The sequence below is a fragment of the Mastomys coucha genome, unplaced genomic scaffold (genome assembly GCF_008632895.1).
Source record: "Mastomys coucha isolate ucsf_1 unplaced genomic scaffold, UCSF_Mcou_1 pScaffold9, whole genome shotgun sequence".
Lineage (NCBI taxonomy): Eukaryota > Metazoa > Chordata > Mammalia > Rodentia > Muridae > Mastomys > Mastomys coucha.
The window spans coordinates 56,829,390-56,855,945 of NW_022196915.1; the positions used below are offsets into that span (position 1 = coordinate 56,829,390).

Sequence of the window (26,556 nt, forward strand, 5' to 3'; positions counted from 1 at the left end):
GTGCACCCCGGGCTCGCATCCTAGCTCTCTCGGCTTCATCCATCCTTCCTCTTGAATTCCATCCTTGACTCACGGAGGCCCAGCAGGCTCCGCTGTTTTCTGGAAACCTCCCATCTGTCCTTCCCAGCCCCTTTGTGGGAAACTCTCACAGCCTGACCTCCATCCTGTCGCTCCTGAGGGAGAGTGCCCTTCTCTTGGTAGGCAGTTGTGTTTTTAACACTATTGAATCTAAGAGACTTTTCTGTTTCCCCTAGTTATAAATGTTCTGCAAGCAGGATGGAGCGCCTCACAGACTGCATTTCTTTTGCCTGCCCTAGCCAACCAAAAGAATCAAAATGCCCTGTAACGATCCAAATAAAAGATTATATTCATTTTTTTCAGATTTTCACACCACTTTCTCACAGTAATCAAATTCCTAAGGAGCCAGGTCAAGCCTCAGGTTTTGTCTGTCTGGGAGGGAGTCTCTTCCGCTGTAGGAAGGGCCTATTGTGTTGGATAATGAGCCTCAGATATGCAAATTTCTTGAGAAAAATAAACCACCCACTAAACGTTTATTGTTCCATTCAGCTGGATATTATTAGGATTATTTCCTTTATAGCTTAACCAGCTGTCACCTGGGGAAGGGAGGGCCCCAGGGAAGGACCTCAAATGGCACTGGAGCAGGTGGGTTTCTGTTCTAGCACAGGGATCTTGTCCAGTTGGCTGTGTTATCTCTAGATTTGTTCAGTAAAATGTTGGGGAAATGTTGGGGAAAGTTCCCTCAAGAAGGAAGTGATAGGAAAGTAACTCAATGTCCCTAGAACAGGTGGCAGGAAGGACTCAGCTCAATGGCAGCTTGCTCTTGAGGGCTGGCTAGAGCACCAAACTGTGGGGTTAGGGGTTGGTGAGGTCATACCCAGTCCTGATGGTGCACACCTATAATCTCAGCTACTCTAGAGCCAGAAGGATCTCAAGTTCAAGACCAGCTGGGACAATTTAGTGAGATCCTTTCTCAAAAGGTAAAAGGGGGACTGGGTACATGTTGGTTCAGTGTATGCTTAGGCCTGCTTGAAGCCATGAGTTCGAGGCCAGCAACACCAGTTCTGGTACTGCTCACCTGTAACCTAGCACTTGAGAAGTAGAGACAAGGATCACAAGTTTAAAGTCCGCCCTGGGCCCGTAAAGAGTTTGAGACCATGCCAGAGATACCTGAGACCCTTTTTGTAAATTAATAATGTCTTGCCTAGCATATGCAAGGTCTTAAGTTTAAAAGATATAAAAGTACTGAGGCCAGTCAGGTTCTTCTAGCCACTCTGTTTTTCTGAAATTCAATTATCTGTACTCTGTAATTACTGCACTCCAATGAGTAAGGGGGAAAACCTGTGATGGTTCTCTCATTTACTTTCTGAGTAATTTTGAGGTAATGATAGCTCTTGCAGAATTTCCTCCGGAGCCCCTTCAACTCTATAATAACACTGAATATTTGCCTTGGTTAAAGTTACAGTGTTTTTCAGACATTATGTCATCCACTTAAGACTCCAAAGTGCAATGGACTGTCAGGAAAGGTCAGTTTCCCCATCAGGCCCCTCCTAGAAGGAGTATATTAAAAAGAATAAGAAGCCCACCTAGAGATAAGGTATCTGATATTCCAAACACACGAAGCTCTGAATAGGATGATAAAGCGCATAAACACACATCCCACAGGATTCCAGGCAGGATGTCAGTACTACTAAAGCTTGCATTAAGCTGTGTCAAAGACTGCTCAGAGGGCATAGTGGGGAGCTGGGCATGATGGCCCATGTCTCTTAGCACTTGGGTGGTGAAGTAAGAGAAGCAAGGATTCAAGGCCAGTTCAGCACCATACTGAGTGTGAGCCCAACCTGGGTTAAGAGAGACTCTGTCTCAAAACAAATTAGCAAGCAAACAAAAGCACTAGTGGGAAAGAGGAGTGATGGGCCACCCCACCACTGGGCCTAGCTGTGTGGCACTGTCACCTGTTTGTGGAACTGTCAAAGTCCACAGGGGCACCTGGAGTTGATAAGCTATCTCAAGCTGATAAGCTATACACAAGAGGAATTCAATTAATCATTAACATAGCTCAAAATCAAAAGGTCCTAAGTCTGCCCCCATGGGCATTTCTTCAGGAGGCACATCCTGATGAGATGACACTCGCTGACTGCGTCCTACCTTGTCCTTGATGGTGATGGTCACCATACATAGTGACATCTGGAGCCTGGATTTCCCATCACCACTTGCTTTTGCCCCTCCTCCCCTTTCAATTCATCTTCCTTTCAGTAAGCTTCTTGATTGTTCTGAAGTACATTTGATCTACTCTTTCAGACTTTTTGGAAACCCTTATTTAAAAAAAAAAAAAAAGTGATGTACTTGATGTCCCACAACCCTCTGTAACTCCAGTTCCAGGAGGAGCTGACCTCCTCCTGTCTCCACAGGCATTGTACACACACACTTCCAGGCATACAGGCAAATCATTCATATATATAAAAGTTAAAATAAAAGGAAGAATAAAGTTATATAGTGCCACAACTCCAGTATAAATGATTAGCAATTTTTTCATAAAATAGGGTCTAAGCATATAGAACATTAACCTAGCATGCTTGAGGTTTTGAGTTCAATTTCCAAGATCAAAACACAAAGGACAGGACATGGTGACTTGTGCCTTTCATCCCAGCACTCACGAAGCAAAAGCAGTCACATCTCTGTGACTTCAAGGCCTGTGACAAATCCACTAAACTTGATTTTGTGATCACTATTGACTTGTAATCTATAGAATATGATTTATGGAACTTGGATTTTTTTCCCCTTCAAAGCATTTCATTTCTAATACTAGCTTTTAAAATTACACTTATCTGCCTATTTATTGATTGTGTGTGTATGTGTTTGTGTGCACGTGGGCACCATGACATGACGTGTGTGGTCAGAGGACAACTTGCAGGGAGTTGGTTCTCTCATTCCATCGTGTAGGTCTCAGGGACTGAACTCGGGTTGTCAGGCTTGGCATCAGTGCCCTTACCTTCTGAGCCATCTTGCTGAGTGAGACTCAAAGTATTTTATTTCTATCTTTAACCTTAGATCATCACCTGCCTTGATTCCACGAAGGCTCGCTCGGCCAGCCACAGGGTCTACAAGCGACCCTGTCTCACCTCCCCAGTGACCAGAGCACAAGCAACAAGAGATTCCCCTCTGTATATGAGCTCCCTAACATAGCAGTTTGCACATAACAGATTCTCTATCAATATTTGTTGGACTGGCTAGCAGCTCCCTCAGATTTTGGCGTTGGGCAATATTTAAGGGAACTGAACACAAGAAGCTGACACTGTCACAGCCCCTGCCAACACATGTAGACAGATTTCCCGCAAGAGAGATGAGGGGAAGAGCCCTGCAGAGTAAGCCAAAGAAATGAGACACCCATCCAGTAGTGTGGAGGGTGGGGCTGAAGACTCAGAAAGCCACAGCTCTGAGTCAACTGTGTTGACAGGACAGGCAGGAGATGAGCAGGACAGCCAAGGCTCCTCATCTTTCCTGTCAGTTTTGGATAGTGTTGGGTTTGGCCAAGAGCCCACAACTTTTTTTTCCAGACTGTTGGATTAGTTATCAGTTTCTGTTTTCTTCTTTTGGGGATTGGGTGGGAGGTAGGGTGGATTTTCTATGTTTATTTATTTATTTATTTATTTATTTATTTTATGTTCTGGTAGGACTTAACAAATTTAAGAGGATCAGAGGAAACATGGTGTCCCACACCCCCAAATCTGACCCAAGGACCCATATGTTAACACCCTAGGCTGCTAGGCAAAGCTCAGATGATGGCCAGTACCCTCAGCTGTGAATCAGGCAACTAGGAGAATGCTTGACCCTAGGAATAATTATCAATGGGAATGCTAACTGGGCAAACAAATATTACCAATGCTCCAGTAATCTATAACCTTTGCTTTCTCCCTGCTTTTGGTAATTTGATTCCTCTTTCTCTGTTTTTTGTTTGGTGTTTTCAGATTTATTTAGGTGCACTTATGTGTATTTTTGCTTGCACGTATGTAATGTACCATATACATACCTGGTGCCTGCAGAGGAAAAAGAGGGTACGTATGGGATTCCCTGGAACAGGAGTTACAGAAGGTTGTGGACACATGGGTGCTAGGAACCCAAGCCAGGTCCACTGCAAAGGCAGCCAGTGCTCTCAGTCTCTGAGCTCTCTCTCTAACCTCCTTTAAAATTATTTTTAGCATGTGTTCTGGGGATGGGGCGGGGGTGGGGAGGCTAGAGTGAGTGTGTAGAGACCAGAGGACAACCTAGGGGAAATGCTTTCTACTTCCACCATAAGTCAGACTGTCAGGCTTGGTGACTTAGGCCTCCATGCTCATGGCGTACAGCCAGCCATCCTTTGATGCTATAACAGTCTGCCCATTTTGTTATTCATCTCACACAACTTAGGGTTTTGTTGACTTTCCTTTTTTCTGTCCTTTACTAATTTCTGCTCTGATCTTTATTTTTAAAAGATTAGCTGGGCATGTGGCACACACCCAGGTGCAGTTTAGCAGCCTGGGATGCTAAGGAAGGACCACTTAAACCTAAGAGTGTAACACCAGCTTGATCAACATGGTGAGACCTTTTTCTCAAACTTAAAAATAAGGTAGAGAGACAGAGACAGAGGGAGGAATCATTGGAGGGAGGGAAGGGGGAGGGAGGGAGAGAGGGAGAGAGGGAGAGAGAGAGAGGGATTGACTGATTGATTGATTGATTGATTGATTTGAAGAGTGGTGGCCCAAGCCTTTAATCCCATAACTCAGGAGGCAGAGGTAGGTGAATCTCAGAGTTCAAGGCCAGCCTGGTATACAGAGCAATTCCAGGACTGTCAGGGCTACACAGAAACACTGTCTGGAAAGAAAAGAAGAAGGAGATTGAAAGAGGAAGAGGAGAGGAAGAAGAGAAGACCAGGTATACACAACAAATCCACAGCTGGGCATGGTGATGCACTGTAGTCTCACCCCTGGAGAAGCTGAACAGGACCAACAGCATATTTGAAGCCAGTTTGAATTACACAGCAAGAGCTTGTCCCAAATCAAACAAAGCAACCACCCCCAACACATCCCCACAAAACTGTTTTGGCCAACACATGTCTCACTCTACCATTCTGCCTAATACTCCTCTTTTTTTCCACCCCCAAATAAATAACTTTTTTAAGGACTTTATTTTTTTAGCTCAGTTCACAGCAAAATTGTGCAAAATGTAGTACCCCACATGTCCCTGGCTCTCCCTACACACCCACACATCTACTACCAACATCCCTGGCCATGCTGCATTTGTCAAATAGGTAAACCAATACCCACATACCATTACCTCCCTGCATCCATGGTTTTTGTAAGGGTTCACTCTTGCTGGTGGGCAGGTTATTTGTTTTGACAAATCCTGGCATGTATTCACCATTACAGTTTCATAGAGAACAATCTCTCATTCCAGAAATCCTCTATACTCAAGCTATTTTCCCCACAGAGCCCAAACTACACACTTGAAACCAACTGTCAGTTTTCTTTGATTTTACAAAGGGCTTTTAAAATTTATGAGTATGGGTGTTTTACCTGGATGTATTTCTGCACTGTCTTAGGCTTTTACTGCTCTGAACAGACACCATGACCAAGGCAAGTCTTTTTTTTTTTCTGTTTATAATATGCTGTGCATAATTAATTTATTTTTCATATTCCATATTTTATTTCCCCCCTCGGATCTACCCTCCAATACCACCCACGTGTCTCCACATGGATGTCCCCACTCCTCACCCCACCTAAACTGCCTGGAGCCTCCGGTCCTTGAAGGTTAGGTGCATCATCTCTGAATGAACACAGACCTGAAGTCCTCTACTGTATGTGTGTGTTGGGGGCCTCCTATCAGCTGGTGTATGCTGCCTGATTGGTGGTCCAGTGTTTGAAAGATCTCAGGGGTCCAGATTAATTGAGACTGCTGGTCCTCCTACAGGGTCACCCTCTTCCTCGGCTTCTTTCAGCCTTCCTTAATTCAACAACAGGGGTCAGCAGCTTCTGTCCATTGGCTGGGTGCAAATATCTGCATCTGACTCTTTCAGCTGCTTGTTGGGTCTTTCCAAGGGCAGTCATGATAGGTTTCTTTTTGTTAGCGCTCCATAACCTCAGTAATAGTATCAGGCCTTGGGACCTCCCCATGAGCTGGATCCCACTTTGTGCCTGTCACTGGGCCTTCTTTTCCTCAGGCTCCTCTCCATTTCCATCCCTGTAATTCTTTCAGACAGGGACAATTATGGGTCAGAGATGTGACTGTGGGATGGCAACCCCTTCCCTCATTTGATGTCCTGTCTTATTGCTGGAGGTGGGCTCTATAAGTTCCCTCTCCCTACAGTCGAGCATTTCATCTAAGGTCCCTCCCTTTGAGACCTGAGAGTCTCTCGAGGCCTCCCAGGTCTCCGGTGCATTCTGGAGGGTCCCCCCCAACCTTCTATCTCCCAGGGTTGCCTGTTTCCATTCTTTCTGCTGGCCCTTGGGGCTTCTGTTCTTTTCCCTCACCCAATACCAGATCAGGTTCCCCTCTCCCCCTCCCCCACCTACCCCACCACCACCACTTTCCCTCCCTCCCACTTTGTGGTTGCTTTCTTCTCTCTCCCAAGTGAGACTGAGGCATCCTCATTTCAGCACTTCAGCTTGTTGACCTTTTTGAGTTCTGTGGACTGTATCTTGGGTATTCTGTACTTTTTTTAAGCTAATATCCACTTATTAGTGAGTACATACCATGCACATCCTTTTGGAGTTACCTCATTCAGGATGATATTTTCTAGTTCCATCCATCTGCTTGCAAAACTCAGGATGTCTTTTGTCTTCTTTCTTCCTTCCTTCCTTCCTTCTTTCTTTCCTTCTCTTTCTTTCTTTCTTTCTTTCTTTCTTTCTTTCTTTCTTTCTTTCTTTCTTTCTTTCTTTCTTTCTTTCTTTCTTTTTCTTCTTGGTTTTTCAAGACAGGGTCTCTCTGTTTCGCCCTGGCTGTCCTGGAACTTACTCTGTAGACCAGGCTAGCCTTGAACTCAGAAATACACCTACCTCTGTTTCCAAAGTGCTGGGATTAAAGGCATGTGCTACCACTGCCCAACTCGTCCTCGTTCATAATAGCTGAGTATATTCCATTGTGTAAATGAACCACATTTTCAGTATCCATTCTTCTGTTGTGGGACATCTGGGTTGTTTCCAGCTTCTGGCTATCACAAATAAGGGCGCTATGAACATAGTGGAACATGCATACCTACAGCATGGTGGGACATCTTTTGGGTATATTCCCAAGAGTAGAATAGCTGAGTCAAGTCTTATAAATGACACTTAATTGAGGCTGGTTTACAGGTTCAGAAGTTCAATCCATTATCACTAAGACAGGAACATGGCAGCATCCAGGCAGGCATGGTGAAGGAAAAGCTGAGAGTTCTACAACTTCATATGAAGGCTGCTAGGAGAATACTGACTTCCAGGAAGCTAGGATGAGGGTCTTAAGTTCACACCTACAATGACACACCTACTCCAACAAGGCCACACCTACCCCAACAGGACCATACCTGTTAAAAGTGCCACTCCCTTGGCCAAGCATATACAAATCATCACATTCTACTCCCTGGCCCCTACAGACTTGTTCAAACAAATGAATCTATGGGGGCCATACCTAAACATAGCATAATGCAAAATACTTTTAGTCCAACTTCAAAGGTCTCCATAGTCTATGGCAGTCTCAACAATGTTAAAAGTCCAAAGTTCAGAGTCTCTTCTGAGATTCATCCAATCACTTTTTTTGTTGTTTTGTTTTGTTGAGACAGGGTTTCTCTGTGTAGCCCTGGCTGTCCTAGAACTCACTCTGTAGACCAGGCTGGACTCGAACACAGAAATCCGCCAGCCTCTGCCTCCCAAGTGCTGGGATTAAAGGCATGCGCCACCACTACCCAGCAAAATAAAACTTATTTTCCCTGCTTTGGATTCTGTTTCCAGTTGTTTTTCTTTTCCAGAATGTTCTATGTAGGAACCACCTATATGACATCACCTTTTCAGATTGGCTGCTTATGATGTATTATGACTTTCTGGTTATTTTGAAGTAAGGTTTCTTATAGCCCAGGCTCAAAAACTTGTGTAACTGAGGTCATGATCTTTGACTGATCCTTTTGCCTCTACCTCTGAGCACTGGGATTATAAACATGTGAGTTTTTAAAGATTTAGAAGCATAAAGAAATTGGGGAATTGACCTCAGAGCTTCACAGGTGCTAAGACCATGCTTTCAGCCCGTTATTGTTACTGTGTATTTCATATATATATATATATATATATATGTACATACATACACATATATATGTATATATAGTGTGTGTGTGGATGTTTTGCCTGTGTGCCTGTGTACCATGTGCTTGATTAGTACCCACAGAAGCCAGAAGAGGGCATCAGATCCTTTGAAACTAGAATTATAAATTGTAGTGAGTCACCATGTGTATGCTGGGAATTGAACCCAAGTCTTCCAGGAGACCACTGGCACTCTTAACCACTGAGTGAGCACACAAGACCTCAAAGCCCACTTCCACAATGACACACTTCCTCCAACAAGGCTATGCCTCCTCCAATAAGGACACCTCCTAATAGTGCCACTCCCTTTGGCCAAGCATTCAAACACATGAATCTATGGGGGCCATTCCTATTCAAACCACCACAGAGATCCTGTCTCGAAAAACCAAAGGGAAGGGGACAAAACAAAACCTCTAAAAAGTAGAGTTTCTTTAACAAATTTAAAGAAATTCAGAGTTGTAAAAGCATGTGGTGGTGATGTAAACAATGAGGCAGGTTACTGTCAATGGGTCAATGATTACAGATACACCAGAAAGAGTACTGAACAAGGACATTTATTTGGGGAGGAGGGTTGTCGTGTGTGTTTGTGTGTGTGTGGTCCTGGAGACTGAATTCATACCATTAGGCTAGGGGCACAGCTCCTTCATCCAGCAAGCTATCTTACTGGTACACTTTTTTTGAGACAGGTCTCATGTCTGAAGCCTGGCCTCAAACTCAATATATACCCAAAGGTGACCCAGAACTCCTTATCCTCCTGACTCTGCCTCCCAAGTGTTGGAACTTGACCTCCACCTCCCTGGCTCCCTACATATTATAAATGTAACTTAAAAAAACCAAAACTTCTTAATGGTAGAGAGATCACTCATGGAGTAAGCTTCTCGTTCTCTCTTGAGCTAACAGTAACTGTTAAGAAAGACTGACTGGGGCTGGAGAGACGGCTCAGTGGTTAAGAGCACTGACTGCTCTTCCGAAGGTCCTGGGTTCAAATCCCAGCAACCACATGGTGGCTCACAACCATCTGTAGTGAGATCTAATGCCCTCTTCTGGTGTGTCTAAAAGACAGCTGCAGTATATTTACATATAATAATAAGTAAAAAAAAAAAAAAAAAGACCTCATTTGCTAGTCAGTGGCACATGCCTTTAATCCCAGCACTTGGGAGGCAGAGGCAGGCAGATTTCTGAGTTTGAGGCCAGCCTGGTCTACAGAGAGAGCGGGGAGGGGGGAGAGGGGGGGTAAAGAAAGTAAGGAAGGAAGAAAGAAAGAAAGACTGACAAGGAAAGAGATGTCTCAGAAGTCAAGAACACTGGCTGCTCTTCCAGAGGACCCAGGATCAATTTCCAGTACTCACATGGCAGCTCACAGCTGCCTGTAACTCCAATTTCAAAGGATCTGACACCTTCATGCAAACATACATGCAGGCAAGACACCAGTGCACATGAAATGAAAATAAATAAATTGATTTTAAAAATAGAAAGTAAAGAAAGCTAACAAGCCAGGTGTTAGTGGCAAACACCTTAGATCCCAGCACTTGGGAGGCAGAAGCAGGTAAACCTCTGAGTTTGAGGCCAGCCTGGACTACATTCTACATAGTGAGTTCCAGGTCAGCCACGGCTACACAGAGAAACTCTGTCTTGAAAAACCAATCAATCAATCAATCAATCAATCAGAACAGCTACCAGGCATGGTAGTACCATAGTATGTTTTAGCACCTTGTTGAAAATATATTAGTGGGGAATTTTCTACTAGTAAACTGGTGAGATTCCTATTTCCTCAAAGCCCCAAATGATTTAAGCACATACACAAACTCAAATGCATTGCTACATAGGTCTCCCAGTTTGCCCAGGGTGAAACCACTTGGCTCCCAATGGTGGTGCCCCTGACGTGCACAATAATAAAGGAATAACTCTAACTTTTGCTTCTCTTTGAAGGAAAAGCCACTTAATGAACAAACCATATTAACCATATTCTTTCAGACACAACTATACACATATATTGCTTTTATTGTATACCATAGGGCCCATCTGCTTGGCCCTGAAACTGTAAAACAAGGCAAGGCCATCAGGTCTAGAAAGTATATTCTGGTATTATGGTCAAGTATCAGTTCTAACTAAAGAGAAAAGGAGTGCTAGAAACAGCAACTTCTAAAGACAAACTCAAAATACTTCCAGAGAAATCCAGAAAGTGGAATGCGTTCAACTTAAAGACTTGGTTTTTCAGTCTGTTCTGTTTAATTCTATGGCTTTTACATTTCAGGTCTCAGCCTGACCTTGATCATAGACTCCAAAAGCCAGGGTTGTATTTGAGGACCCTAACCCTTATAAACCCTCGCCAACCTCTGGGTGCTACACCGAACAAAAGGCTTTCCTGGTGTTGTTTCAAGCCCAGGGCCTGGCCTGGCTTGGTGAGGGCTGACACTGACTCCTACAGCTCCCCCCCCCCCCCCCCCCCCCCCCTCGCTTCAGGATTGCACACTGAGGCTCTCCTAGCACACTGTTATTTAAATTGAGTACTTCTGCTCAGTCTGCTGCCATCCATCCACCACACCAAAACACAAATAGATACATACAAATTTGAAAAGGTTAAGTAAAATTAGCTTTTAAAACCCAGTAAAGCAAGGGATGATCCATTTAAGCCTGAAGAAACTTGAAGATTCTGAAACAGAAGGAAAAAAATAACACAGAAAACCAGTGCTTCCCCCAAATACTGAAGCCCAGAGGCCCTAGGGAAGTTCCCCACATGTCTAGACTAGGGTGAGAGTATCACTTTTGTCCAAGCCAACTTTGGGAAGCCTGAAACTTTGGGATTTTGAAAATTTCCAAGCAATACCAGCCCACAGCTGGAAAAGACTCTTGTATAACCTCACTTACAGACTTTTGAGAAAAAAACCTACACTCCATCCAGAATGTTCCTAGGTCTGCTGAATCCTTTCCATGTGTTCTAATTCAATGTATTCAAGATTAGTCACAAAGAACAAAAGTGTGTGTGTGCACATGAATGTGTTAGTTAGGCTTCAGGAAAGCAGTCTGATGGCTGTCAATAACTGAAAGATCCAGAAAAGCAGCTCCAGCTAGACTCGCGGGAAGCCAAGGGATGGCCAAACTCATAGCCCAGGGTCAAGTGGGTTCACACATCTGACTATACCTTACACTGGTTTTACTACATGTCTTTCACACATGCAGACAGCTGCTTTCTCTGAAACACTATGCTGCACAGTAACTCTCTCTTTTAAGATGTCTGCAATGACTTCATATCACGTATGGCACCAAAAATAGGATAGTCCGTTCTGTAGGCATAACCTCTGGGAACTGATGCTCATGCTGCCTTGGGGGCTATTTTTTTACTTTCTTGACTTATTTGGTAGGAGGATTTGACATGCTAAGAACATGTCATCATTTCCCTGTCCGTAGCGCCATGCTCAGCAGAGGAGCAGCACTGCTGACAGCACCCTGCTCCATCAAGGCAGCTGGCAGCGGCTACTTAGAAACTTGCTTCCTTGACACCAGGCTTTGGTTTTGTCGTGGGCTTTAAGGGGATAGTGGCTTGTTTTTGTTTTTTGAGACAGGGTCTCACTCTGTAATCTTGGCTAGCCTGGAACTCACCATGTAGTCCAGACTGGCCTTGAACTAAAGATCCTTCTGCTTCAGTCTCCCAAGTGCTGGGATAACAGGCATGTACCACAATGCTCTACTATAATATCAGGGTTAAAAGAAGAACAGAAATCCAATTCTACAAGGATGGAGAAAGAGAAAATGCAAACATAAAATTCCACTGCCATTTCTGTTGATTCTGTAAGAATGAGCTGAGCTGGAGTCCAGTTGCTCTTTGCAGCCAGTGTCCAAGTTCCCAGTTACAGGAAGAACAGGTTCTCACACAGCTGGATGGCTGGCTCATGATGCAAAATCTGTCCGGACAGGAAAGCTAGCTTGTGGGCATACTTGCAAGGAGCTGGAACTCGGATGGTACCAGGCCAATTCCAGTACATGTGGCATAATTTGAAAGTCAGCCTAAAGTTAAGAAAAAAATGTGTTCTTTAATCACTTCTACCTCCACCTAGGGGTAGGAAGGATTCCACTCTCTTGGGGATACAACACACAATAGACTGGGGGATTCTGGGAAACCTAATGTTGTTTTTTCAGGAATTGTTAGTTTTATATTTCTTTCTTTGGTTTGGTTTGTGATACAGGTTCTCAACTATCTAGCTTAGACTGGCTAGTAATTCCACTAGCCCAGGTTGGCTTTGAGTTGCCAGTGATCTTCCTGCCTTAGCCTCTCATGTGCTGGGATTGTAGGTGTGAGCCACTAGGTCTGAGAGATAAACCATTATTTTTCATCTGGAATTGTTTATATTTCCACATAAGCCAAAGGATAGGTAAAGTAAGTAAACACGAGTATGTTGATATCTCTGTGTATGTATGAGGGGCTGGAGGAATGGCTCCACATTTAAAGAGCACTGGCTGCTCTTCCAAAGGACCCAGGTTTGGTTTCCAGCAACCATAAGGCAGCTCACAAGCATTTGTAACTCCAGTTCCAGGGGATCTGAAACCCTTTTCTGACCTCCACAAGTACCAACACAGATGTGGTGTATATATATACATATATGTGTGTGTGTGTGTACACACACACACACACACACAGGCAAAACACCATACATGTAAAATACAATAAAAGCAGAAAAATGCCACAAGGAAAAGGCTACAACAGGGCATTTACCAGTCTATTGGGTCTGTACATCATCAATGTGGAGTATGTCATAGTCATTTGCAGAGCTTATCTGTCTTTTCATCTGGCTAGCTACCCAGCTAGGTTTTTGAGACAAGGTCTTATTATGTAGCAGTGACTGGCCCGGAATTAACTATGTCCTTCAGGATGATGATCCTAGATGTTTCTCTGGCTTCAGCCTCCTGAGTGATAAAATTATAAACATATGCAACCACAGGCAGCAGGAACATGAAGTATGCCCCTGTAATCCCTGCTACTTAGAAGGCTAAGAGACCAGCCAGGTGTAGTGGTGCATGCCTTTAATCCAAGCACTCAGGTGGCAGAGGCAGGCAGGATCTTTGTGAGTTCAAGGCCAGCCTGTAGAGTAAGTTCCAGAACAGCCAGGGCTACACAGAGAAACCCTATCTCAAAAAACAAACAAACAAACAAACAAAACAAAACAAATAAGACAAAACTAGCCTGAGCAAGGTAGCAAGATCATTTTTTCAAAATTATTTCTTTAATGATTTACTTTATTGTATGTGCGTTTTATTTGCCTACATGTATGTCCTTGTGAAGATGTTTGATCCCTGGGACTGAAATTACAGACAGTTGTAAGTTGCCATGTGGGTACTGAAAATTGAACCTGGGTCCTCTGGAAAAGCAGCCAATGCTCTTAACCAGTGAGCGATCTCTCCACCCACATAAGACCATTTTTCTAAAATAAATTAATACCAATGCTTTATAACAGAAATGAAGGTTGTTCGTCATCCATGTTTTCTTAAAGCTCTTCAAGTGATTTTAATGTAAAAGCAGGATTACAAATTATTCCTCAAACAATACCACTATTATCAAGATCTGGGAGTGTCAAGAGGTAAAATACTGGTCTAGGGAGCTGGCTCAGTTGGTAAAGTGCTCACTATACAAGCACAGGGAGCTGAATTCAGTCCCAGCAACTACTTGAGGTAATCTTGTAATCTGAACTCAGGAAATGGAGACCTTGTCTAATTTGAGTTCTAGATCTCAGTGAGAAATATTGTCTCAAAAATCAAGGTAGACAGCTGCTAAGACACTTGATGTTGACCTCAGCCTCCATACCAATGTACAAATGCACATGTGCATGTATGTATGCATATGTGAGCATACTCAAGCACACACACACATACATGAAAGGAGAAAAATATGTTGAGGGACATTGACAAGTGACATTGCTATTAGTCAGGATAAACAGCGAGAACAAGTATGTTTCTGACAGACTCACCTCTGCATGTGATCAGGGCTCAGATTTGCAGTGTTCAGAACACAGATGTAGTGTGTAGGTATGCCACAGCCCTGTCGCACATGATGGGCAAGAAGGTAGAAATCCACCCTAGCAAGGAAAGAGCACCAACTAATGAGATGACTGGAAGGCATTCTGAAGATCGCTGTAGCCCCATTATACAAGACTCAGAAAGGAAACTGACAAAGTCAATACATAAAAGGACATGTGTGTGTGTGTGTGTGTGTGTGTGTGTGTGTATTGTGTGTGTGTGTAGCTCATGGATGTAATCTCAGTACTGGGGAGGCTGAGGAGATTACATATGTGTTGAGGGCAGCCTGCACTACATGGAGAGCTTGGGAGGTATGGTATGGGTTACACTAGACCCTACCTCAAAAGGAGAGGGAATATACCTAAAAAGTAAAAACTTTGTTATTAAAAACAATTACGGCTCTGGACACAGCTTAATGGTAGACTGCTTGTCTGGCATTTATGAGGCACAACGTTCAATTCCCAGTGACAAAATGTGTACACAACATGTGGTTATGTACTTGTGTGTGTATATATATGTGGTTGATGAAGATGAGCCCATATCCACACTAAGCGCCATCACTGGGCTCAGCCAAATCTTGTTTTTGTCGAGGCAAATATGAAAATTCCATCCCACACCTGTCCAGGAATATTCAGGCAACGGACAACTTCTCCAGCTTATTCTTCTTCAACCGAGGATCCTTGTTTTGCCTACTTACCACTCACAGCTGGTTATGGTATGATCAACCACAGTCCCAGGGGAAGGGGTTACAAAGTGATCAGGAGCAGCAAGGTACAGATTGGTGCTGATTTTCTTCTGAACTACAAACACCACCATCTTGGGGTGGTAGTTCTCAAAGGCTTCAAAGCACTTCTGCAGCTGAGGGATCTCATAGTTGGCAACTGTCTTTAGCTGGCCATCAGACACTCCATCTCGGTACACTACAATCTTCTCTGGGAGACAATGGTTCACCTGAAATGACACATGGTGACTCCAGAGGCTCTGGGCTCCAGGGCCAGGGTGAAAAAAGCTCCCACTCATCCTGCAGGATGGAGACGTGGCAGCTGGAGACTCTAGCAGTGAGCTCCAGAGGACATGACTGCCAAACACGCCAAAAGCCTATAACCATTTCTAGGTTTGCTCAGAGTCGCAAACAGGGCTAAAACAGCCACAGCGCTACAAAATATGAAAGCAAGTCATGGCGGCTATGAGTCACATGCTCACTCCCTACCCTCAAACAGAGGGAACGACATTCAAAGGTAATGGCAGGAGCCAGATGTGGCTGCACACACCTGCAATGCCAATACTTAAAGTCTGAGACAGGAGGATCACCATGATTTCTAGGATACCGGGGCCATACAGTAAAATCTTGTCTTAGAAAAAAAAGGAAGGAAAGAAGGAAGTATGGATACAGGAATCCAGGACTCAAAAATGTTTCTACAAAGATAGTGTCCATGAGTCAATGGTTATTTGACTTGGATTTAATGCTGACAACCAGAGAAAGAACCTGGAAATGTTACGGAAAGTCTAACACTGTCGTTTTCAATTTGTGGGTTATGACCACTCTGGGGGTCAAGCAACCCTTTCATAGAAGTCCCATATCAGATATTTATATTATGATTCATAACATTAGCAAAATAGCCAGGTAATGGTGGCGCGCATCTTTAATCTCAGCACTTGGGAGGCAGAGACAGGTGGATTTCTGAGTTTGAGGCCAGCCTGGTCTACAGAGTGAGTTCCAGGACAGCCAGGGCTACACAGAAAAACCTTGTCTCAAAAAGCCAAAAAAAAAAAAAAAAAGTAGCAAAATAAACTTATAAAGTCACAACAAAAATAATTTTATGGTTGGTTATAACGACATGAGGAACTTATTAAAGAGTTGCAGCATTAGGACAGTTGAGAATCACTTGTCTAACACAGGAATATATGCTCAGATTTTGACATATAAGTAACATCCAAAGTTACTCTATGATTCATCAGAATGCTAAATCCACTTATGATAAGAACGTAAGTGGGCCAGGCAGTGGTGGCACACGCCTTTAATCCCAGCACATGGGAGGCAGAGGCAGGTGGATTTCTGAGTTTGAGGCCAGCCTGGTCTACAGAGTGAGTTCCAGGACAGCCAGGGCTACACAGAGAAACCCTGTCTCGAAAAAAACAAAAACCAAAAAAAACAAAACAAAAAAAAAAAACCAAGAACGTAAGCGGGTTCTCACTACATTAACTAAGAGTGCATTTGGTTCTATTTTAAGTTAGAAATCCCCTCGCAACTGGTTTGCTTGTCTTGAGTTCTGATTACAGTTTAATGTACTCACCATCCAGGTCCTTGTCCCTTAATAGAAACATGTCATGAGTAAGCTTAAACACTTACTTACATTCTTTAAAGGTGACTCTACATGAAAATTTTATATCAAAGAACTCTTTTCCAGCCGGGCAGTAGTGGCGCACACCTTTAATCCCAGCACTTGGGAGGCAGAGGCAGGTGGATTTCTGAGTTTGAGGCCAGCCTGGTCTACAGAGTGAGTTCCAGGACAGCCAGGGCTACACAGAGAAACCCTGTCTTGAAAAACCAAAAAAAAAAAAAAAAAATCTTTTCCAAAAATTATCTTGCAGAGCATGGTGACATATGCTTGTAATCCCAGCTCTTTAAAGACTAAGGCAAGAAGATTGCTGTGAATTTGAGGCTAGCATAGGCTGCACAATAAATTTCTGGTTAGCCTAAGCTATGGGACAAAATTTTGCCTCAAGCACCCTCCCTTCAGCCATATTTTAAAGTTTTAATTCAGTGTTTCAAGCTGGGTATATAGTGGTACATGCCCCAGCCCTTTAGCCCCAGCACTCCAGGAGCAGAGTACCTAAACACAGAAGCAAGTGTATCTCTGTGAGTTCAAGACCAAATAATAAGTTCCACACCAGTCAGGGCTATATAGTGAAACCCTGTTTCAAAAAACAAAACAAAACAACAACAAAACAATAACTGTTCCCTTTTCTGAGACACCTCAAATATTTCAACATTTACAACATCTTTATAGTCACTGGGACTATTATCCCTGTTCATGGTACCTTTTTTCTGCCTCATATCACCCTCCTCTTTTATTGCAGGACTTCAGTCCCAGTAACAGACAGTCTTGTACACAGAGTGACCTCAAAGTCTCCAGCCCCTAAACCAGAGTTTCTCAGCCCCAGAGGGCCAGCATTTGGAGATGGGTAAGTATTCACTGTTAGAGCTGCCCTGTGCTCTGTGGATTAATGTTTGCTGCTGTCCCAAATCTCTGCCAGTCATAAGTGGAAGTATTTCTTTATAACTGCCCCAGTAGGGAGCTATGGCTTTAGCCAAAGAGTACACAGAAAACTCAAGCCACATTCAGAAGGTGATGCACTGTGGTAAGAGGGCCATGAGTCCAGAGCTCAGACAGACCTTTTACAAATAAGCAAACAGAAGACACTGGACTTGGGGTCAGGAGCTGACTCCACTGTGGCTTCAAATACTGTTTGCTGTTGAAAAACTAAGTAAAAAGATCACCTCACCATGTTCTCATGGTGGAGAGGAAAAGAAGTTATATGCACATGGATAAAGAGCTTGGTGTGCTAGCATCATCTCTAGTGCTCATATAAAAAAAATCAGGTACATCAGTATGCACCTGTTAAACTCAAGCCTTGGGGAACAAAGACAGGAGAATCCCAGAGCCTCCCAGAGCAGCCCATGCAGCCCAAACAGGAAGCTCCAGGTTCTATCAGAGTGTCTGTTTCAAAAGGAAGACAGAGTGTGAAGACGTACACACACAGGTATGATATATATTCTAACAGAAATATATACAAAGGCTGTAAAGGCTGGATGTGGCAGTAAATGTCTATACAATGCTGAGGTAGGAGGATTGTGAATTTAAGGCCAGCCAGGGTTACACAGCCTGAGACCTTGTTTCAAACTATCCTTTGTTGTCAAAGTTGTCAAAGTTGAGACCAAGCTAGGTCAAGAAAACAACTGGAAGCACAGAAAAAGCACACAATGAAATGAGTGGAGTGAAAAAATTGGAATCAAATTCACTTGGAGTGTTTTCTGCCACCACCTTGGTGTTTAGCCTGTGCTAACATGTCAGTGAGTGTTTGGCACCAGACTATGTCAGCTTCCAGCCAAATTGGAAGACCAGCTTCTAGCTATGGACATACAGAAAAATGTAACCCTAATCAACAATGTTAAAATTCTCTGGGTCACCTAGTCTGTCCTTACTTCCTAAGCTATAAACTGATAGTCCAGGGGAAAAGGTTACTATATAAGGCCAATCACAAGCCTAAAAGATAACTGTTACATGTATATTGTAGAGCCCATGATTCTTTGGACACAGTACACTAAATGGCCAGTGGAGGCCTGTGCTTTCCTATCCTGATGCTCCTGGCATTGGGCACAATGGGAAAGGTTCAGTGGGTGGTACAGTTGCTGAGCTGAATGGTATTTTACATGAAGCTATACTCATTCACAAAATGAACATGCAATGGCCACTAAATATGTGCCATTGCACTGTCTCAGAAAATTGCAAAATTCATTTTGTTTGTCCATTTGGAGACAGGGTCTCATGCACTGCAGGCTGGCCTCAAACTTACTTATGTAACTGAGGCTTGCCTAGAACTCTTTATCCTCCTGTGTCTACCCTCAACTCTCTTGGCCCTGCAAAATTATTTTAATACCATCCAAATACTCACGGAACTCAAATGAGACCTGGGAGCCAAACACATAAAGCAAACATCCCTGACACACTGAAAATACCATCATAAAGAAGTAAAACAATATGGGCAGAAGTTCAGCTGCTAAGTGCTTATCTAGCATGCATGAAGCCCTATGTTCCATCTCGAGCACCAGATAAAATAAAAACCAGGTGTGGTGGTGCATTCCTGTAATCCCAGAACTCAGGAGATGGAGGGAGAAGGATCAAAAGTTCAAGGCCAGACTCAACTACACAGTGATTTTGGGGGCCAGCCAACGTTACCTGAGAACCTATCTCAAAAATAATAAAAGAAAAAATAAACTGCTAAGGGACCAGAAGAATATAAGGGGGAAGACCATGTCAGGACATACAGAATATGGGTGACAGACAATTCAGGCAGCCAGAGTGGAAAGTATTAGATGAGCAGCAGTAAGGCTAGGTTGTGGCTGTAAGAGGCATGATGCTGAAGACAGACCAAATGGCCAGCTCTACTTGTAAGGTTCCTCCACTGACAGACTGTAAGGACAAGCTGAAGAGGAGGAGGAGAGGCTGCCAAGTGATCCCTTTAACTTAAGAGTCCCAATGACACAGAAGCGCTAAGTATGGCAGAGCATACCTATAATCCCAGCATAGGAGAGGCTGAGGCAGGAGGCTAACCAGGGCTAAACAGTAAGACTACAAGAAGAAGAAAAAGATAAAAGACAGAGTAAATCTTCATTTTCATAGTACTATTAGAAAATTTTAAGTCAGACCTACTTATTGGGACTATTAAAAATCATTAAATTTTAGTCTCATTGACTTCTAGAGAGAGGAACTGTCACAGTACACAGTGAACTTGGAAGGTATCCGGACAAATTCAAGAGGAGTGGAAGGAAGATGAGCTCTGGGAACATTTAGTAGGTCAAAAGAGCCAGAGAGAGTCGGCTAGGAAGGAGCTCAGTGTGCTCACCTAGCATATGCAAAGCCCTAGGTTCCATTTCCAGCAGCATAGGAAAGGCTTGACAAGTTGTTGACAATGCTGGGCACAAGAGGAACACACAGGAGTCAGGTGGATTCCTCCATCCCCCAGATAATAATCATTTGCTTAAGGTAACACTCAACCACAAGCCTCTCCCAATTATGTGAGGAAAGGGAAGGTGGAATTAAAATGCAGAGACAACATTGTCTTACAGGCCACAAGAACTTCCCTGCTTTGCTTTCCAGGATCAGATGTTCATCAAAAATGCCCAGGAGCCGGACATGGCAACAGACCACTTTAATCCCAATAGTCGGGAGGCTGATGCAAGAGGAAATAGGAACTCCACAGGAAGACCAACAGAATCAACTAACCTGGATCTTAGGGCTCTCAGAGTCTGAACCACCAACCAAAGAGCATATACAAGCTGGAACTAGGCCTCTCTGTGGGTCTTGAGCAACTAGAGCAGGGGCTATCCCAAAAGTGTTGCCTGAATGTGGAATATGTTGTTCTATCTGGGCTGCCTTGTCTGGCCTCAGTGGGAGAGGTAGCATCTAGCCTCACATAGACTTGAAGTACCAGGGTAAGGAGACACTCAGGGAGGCTACCTCTAGCTCAGAGGAGAAGGGGAGGGGGAATAGGAGAAGTATTGTGGGAGGGGCTGACCAGGAGGGAGACAGAGAGCAGGATGTAGAGTGAATAAGTAAAAAAAATAAAAATTAATAGTACTAAGAAAGAAAGAAAGAAAGAAAGAAAGAAAGAAAGAAAGAAAGAAAGAAAGAAAGAAAGAAAGAAAGAGAAAGAGAGAAAGAGAGAAAGAAAGGATAAGGAAAGGCAAGGCTCAAAGACAGACTGGGAGAGATAGTAAGACCCACATAGACACTGTGACTCTACACAAAGCAAAGTAAGTGTAAAACAGAAAAAGTGCTCCAGTCCTGGGGTTGAGTCAGCCAGAGGCTGAGGCACCTCTGTAGCCATTTCAGTTTGCATTGGCAGAGCTCAGGCCAGAGCTGTTAAAGCTCAAAAAACAGATCAAGTCAGGATGGGGGTTGTGGGGTGGGGTCCTGAGTCATGAGAGATACAGCTGCAGAGGCATGTGTCTGCTCTGTTTTGATTTTCACACCTGGGAGGGAGGTGACACTGGTGCTTAGACATTAAGGCTAGAATGCCAGGAAGCACCCATGTAGACCAGGTAGCTACTTGGACACAAGTTTTAGGAGCTCAATGAACTGGATATGCTAGACGAGGGGTGCTCAGGATGGGCTTTGTGGAAACCTTCCTCTCCTGCTGGAGATTAAACCAGTCACTAAACTTTGTCCTAAGAGTATGCTGAGACGTTTTCATGAGAAATTTTGACATAAATTACAATAGCATTTTGCTATTGTAAATGATGTGTGGTATTTTTCTAACTCTTTGTTTTTGTGTTTTTGGTTTTTTGAGATAGGGTTTCTCTGGATAGTCCTACCTGTCCTGGGACTCACTGCTACTGGACTTATTTCTATCTCATAAGGCAAATATAGCCATTGCAAACATGTAAAAGGAAAAAAAAAAAAGAGTTTTGCCTCACTCAAACTTTAGTAACTACCTTTCCTTTGAAATGCAATTTACGCTAATATGCACTCAAGCTGGTATTTTTGTTTTTGTGACACGGTCTTATGTAGTCCAGGCTGGTTTCAATTCTGTATGTAGCTGAGTATGACTCTGATTTCTGAACTGCCTGCTTCCTACTCTCAAGAGCTGCGTCCCAGCATATCACTAAAACATTTACATTCTTTCCTCCCTTCCTCCCTCTCTTTCCTTCCTTCCCTTTTCACTAACAGGGACTGAACCCAGGACCACATGCTGGGCAAGTGTTCTACTTCTGAGTTAGGTCCCTGGCCTTCTTTTTACTTTCTGAATCACAATTCCACTAACTAGTCCCACATGGCCTTGACTTTACTTGGTAATGCAGGCAGGCCCGGTACTCCTGGTAATCTTCCGGCTTCACCCTCCTGAGTGCTGGGATTACTGACATGGACCATTATGCTTGACCTCTTGTTTCTCTTTAGCACTGAGGAAGCTTTCGTAGTCTGGCTGTGCCAGTCATTTATCCATTCATCCACTCAAGTGCACCCTGGCTGCTTCCAGGTCTCTATAGAGTTTAATGTGGGCTCCTAAATTTTCAACTTGTTTGAGCAAGATTCCTAGATCATGGGGTAAGATTATGATGAGTTGTGTAATGGCAAACTGAGCATTCTGATGGCTCTATATCACACCAGCTTCTGGTGTTCCAAGTCCTGGACTGTGCCATTTCCGCAGTACAGTAGGCCATTGTTACTGTGTAAGGCTCTAAGGGTATGGTTGACAATCTTTCCATATGCTTATTTGCCATCTGGTGATAATCTTTCACATTAGTTCTGGTCTTTTGTCCATTTGGGAGAAAAGAGAAATGTAGTAAGACAGGGCTTTCCTATGTATGTAGCCAAACCTTGGCTGGCCTGGTATTTACCTTGTGCAAAGGGTAGGAACTGGGGTGGGGGAGATTAAAGTCAAGGCAAAAAATCCTTCTACCTTAACCCATGTGCTAGGATTACCAGTGTGTGCCACCTGCCCAACTGCTATGTTCCACCACTTCCCCCATCCCTGGAGCTTGCACATAGGAATCCAACACACAACACAGTCTTCTAAGTGCTGGATTATAGATCTGCAGCCATGAGCCATCAGTGACGTATAAAATGCAAAAGCAGCTGGCTGGGTTTTGTGTCTTTAGAAAGAATCATTATTTTATCAGTTACATGTAAGAGTCTATGTGTCAGGGTGTGTGCATTATTTTAGGAGCCTTCAGAGGCCAGTTCCAGTTGCCCTGGAACTGGAGTTACAGATGATTGTGAGCCACCTGATTAAGGTGCTGGGAATCAAATGTAGGAACTGAGTCCTCTATAAGAGCAATGTGGACTCTTAACTATTGAGCCGTCTTTCTAGCCGTGGGTCTTGCACTTTAAGAATAAGTATATGAGGCACTGTGAGTTAACTTCTATGAAGTAAAGGCTGTGCAAAGATTAGTCCTTTTCTGCATTTTTAAGGTCAGCTGTTCTAGCAGCATTTGCTGGAGGACTTCTGTTTCCCTCTGACTTGCCTCCATCCCTTTTTCAAAGGTTTCACAACTACACTTGTCTAATATATTTCCAGGCTGTTCTTTTCTATTGAGCTCCCTGCTTATCTTCCTGTCAGTAGCACACAGTCCTAATTACTACAGCTTTATGGTTAAGTGTTTACATTCTGTAGCATCAGTCTTCAGACAGTCCTTTGGTATTGTGTTGGCTAGTCTGTGTCTTGATTCTCCACATAAAATCTTAGAATCACTCTGTTGATGTCCAAAAGGAACTTGCTGAGATTTCACTGAATCTGACATTATAACTGAGAAGAACTGATATCTTGATGATCTCCAGTCTATCAATGAACATACAGTTCTTTTTCTTTATCAGTTTAATAGCTTTCCACATGTGAATCTTGTGAGACATGTATATGTATATGTAGGGATACATACACACACATACACACACCATATATATGAAGAGAGGGAGAGATACAGAGACAGAGACAGGGTATCACTCTGTTGCTCTGGCTGGCCCAGGATGCACTGCATAGGCCAAGTTAGCTTTGAATTCATAGGGCTCTGCCTTCCTCTGCTCCCAGGTGCTGGGATTCAAGGCCACACTTTTATTCACCATAGTCAGGTTAGAGTTCCAGCCAATCAGAGGATCACAGTGGAACTCAGATTTTAATATCTGAAGCAGGAGGCACCCAGACTACATCCAAGCCATGGTTTTCTATCTTTCTAAACATATTTTAAGATTTATTTTATATGTATGAATTTTGCTTGCATGTATGTATGTTCAGCATATGCATGCTGCCTGGTGCCCTCAGAGTTCAGAAGAGGATGTCAGATCATCTGGAACTGGAAAGGGGTGGTTGTAAACTACCATGTGGGTTCTGGGAACTGAACCTGGGCCCTCTGCAGGAGCAGTGAGTGCTCTTAACCACTGAGACATTTCTCCATCCCCAACTGTTTTCCTTCATTTAGAAATGAACTTCAGATAAAACCACATATATCACTGCCATTCAAGACTAAAAGTGATAACCCTTAGGAGAAATAAACTTTAGTTTCTTTTCTTTATTGCATTAGTTAGGACTTCGAAAATGAAGTTGCAATGAACAGAAACTAGAGGGGCAGGAAGCTACCTTTGTTTGCAGTGAGCATGGTTATTGCTGTTGTATAACCACCAGGTGGCTTTACTAAAGCTAAGCAAGTCTAATTCAGAAAGCGACTTCAATTTAAAAATAAAAACCAAAACAACAACAACAAAAACACCTAGTGAAGTCCTTCATGAGAAGCCTCTACATCTAAGTGGTAGCACACTCACCAAGAAACTGAAAGCTAGCTGCTTCTCCTCTAAGATGAAGAATAGTAGTTTCTATTCTTAGCCAAGAACCACAAACTAGGTGGCTCCAAACAACAGACATTTGTTATCTCATGGTTTGAAAGTTGGAAAATGAAAGCAAGAAGTAAGTAGTGTGCTGAGGATATAGCTCAGTTAGTAGCATGCTGTCCTAGCATGCACAAGCCCACATCTGATCCTAGTACTGCATAATGGATGTGTGGTGGTGCACTCCTGGAATCCCTGTGCTTGGGAGGTATAGGCAAGATGACTAGAAGCTCAACATCATCCTTGGCTTACACAGTGAGTTTTTGGCCAGCCTGGAATACTTGAGACTCATTTTGTTGTTGCTGCATTTTTTTTTAAAGTTTAGTTTTTGTGTCCATTGATGTTTTGCCTGCATGTATGTCCTTGTGAGGGTGTCAAAAGCCCTGGAATGGGAGTTACAAACACTTATGAGCTGCCATGTAGGGGATTAAATGACTGAGTCATGTCTCCAGTCTCTGTTGTTGTTGATTTGAGACAGAGATTTGATTTGAGATTTTTTTCTGTGTAGCTCTGGCTGTTTTTGAACTGCTTATCCCTTTAACCATTTCTATCTTCTACCTAGAGTGTCTTTTTTCCATGAACAATGTCGTATTTTAGTTTACTTCAGTGTAAATCTGATAAGGATGGCATCTCTATTTCTCATTTTTCTGCACATCTTTCCCCTTCATTAATGGAAGTCATTTCTAGTGGACTGTGGATCCAGGGTTGGTGATCACTGTCTTCTATCACTTTGAAGCCATTCCTTTATATCTTATGGCTTCACTGTTTCTGTTGACAAATTATCTATTAATTCATTAAGGATATAACCTCATCTTTGTTCTCCCAATTTAAATGAATTTTTATGCTTATTCCCAACAAGTTTTTATAATGTGTCTAACTGTATCTTTGCATGTATATACAAATATGTACACACACATATTTTATCTCCTGAGATCTGTTGGACTTTGTGGGGTGGGGGGAGAGAGACACAGAGAGGGAGAGACAGTGAATTAGATAGAGAGAGGATGAGAGAGAGATAGACAAAGAGAGGATGAGAGAAAGAGTGAGCAGAGAGATCAGAGTGATTGAGACCAAATAACTGACCAACCAGGTCTCACTAGGGACCTTAGTATAGGCTAGCTAAGCTTGCACTCAGGATCCTCCTGCATATACTTCCTGAGTGCTGGGATCCCAGGTACACCATGCACCTGCCTCCTGAGTGCTGGGATCCCAGGTGCACCACTGCACCTGCCTCCTGAGTCCTGGGATCCTAGGTACAACACTGCACCTGCCTCCTGAGGGCTGGGATCCCAGGTGCACCACTGCACCTGCCTCCTGAGGGCTGGGATCCTAGGTATAACACTGCACCTGCCTCCTGAGGGCTAGGATCCCAGGTGCACCACTGCACCTGCCTCCTGAGGGCTGGGATCCTAGGTATAACACTGCACCTGCCTGCTTGCTGGACTTTCTCAACTGATGATTTGGCATCCTTAGTGTATAGACCACTGATTCTTCACTACTGCCCTCTCAGATACTGTTTGATTCTTATGATTTTGTTGTTGTTTTTTGCTGCCTTTGACCATTTCTATCCATATTCTGTATTCTAACCACACACTCTTCATATTTATTGGCTTTCCTGTTTGAGGGGGTGGTGGTTTGCTTTTGCTTTTGTTTGCTTGATTTTAGCTTTTGTATCTCTGTGTTTCAATCTGATTACTTTCTTCTTGCCTTTATTTAGCTGTATTTTAAACCACTGTTATATACTGTTTAGATGGTAGTATCCGTGTCCAACCCCAGGAAGGATTCTAAGCTGACATCCTAACCTTCAGCTTTGAAGAATGTGTGAAAATCCATTTACAAGACAAAGAAAGAAGACAAGAGAAATCAGCCCCACTGTCAGCTCCATTTGAAAGTTCTTACCTCAGAAAATAAATGTCTGCTCTTTGAGCCCTCCACCTCTGATACCTTGTTATAGCCTCCTTAACATAACACACACATCTATGGAGTGTGCAATCTCAGTTACTATAGTTTTCACATCTAAAAATAGTAGATTTCAAAGCTTTCAGTTCATTGTCCAAATTCTCTTTTTCTCTTTTTTCTTTTTCTTTCTTTCTTTCTTTCTTTTCTTCTTCTTCTTCTTCTTCCTTCTT

At 43.3% G+C, this 26,556-nt stretch overlaps 1 protein-coding gene across 6 annotated transcripts in view; it reads right to left on the reverse strand.

Moving 5' to 3' along the window:
- Positions 1-10,301: 10,301 nt before the first annotated feature.
- Piwil2 (piwi like RNA-mediated gene silencing 2) overlaps positions 10,302-26,556 on the reverse strand; it is a 59,923-nt gene continuing 43,668 nt past the window's right edge. For all 6 annotated transcript variants that reach the window (XM_031361871.1, XM_031361873.1, XM_031361872.1 and 3 more), the window contains exons 21-23: positions 15,025-15,278; positions 14,279-14,386; positions 10,302-12,323 (exon numbers count right to left, since the gene is read on the reverse strand). In XM_031361871.1, coding sequence (XP_031217731.1) covers positions 12,167-12,323; positions 14,279-14,386; positions 15,025-15,278 — 519 coding nt within the window. In that variant the 3' untranslated portion in view covers positions 10,302-12,166. The remainder of the gene's footprint in view (positions 12,324-14,278; positions 14,387-15,024; positions 15,279-26,556) is intronic.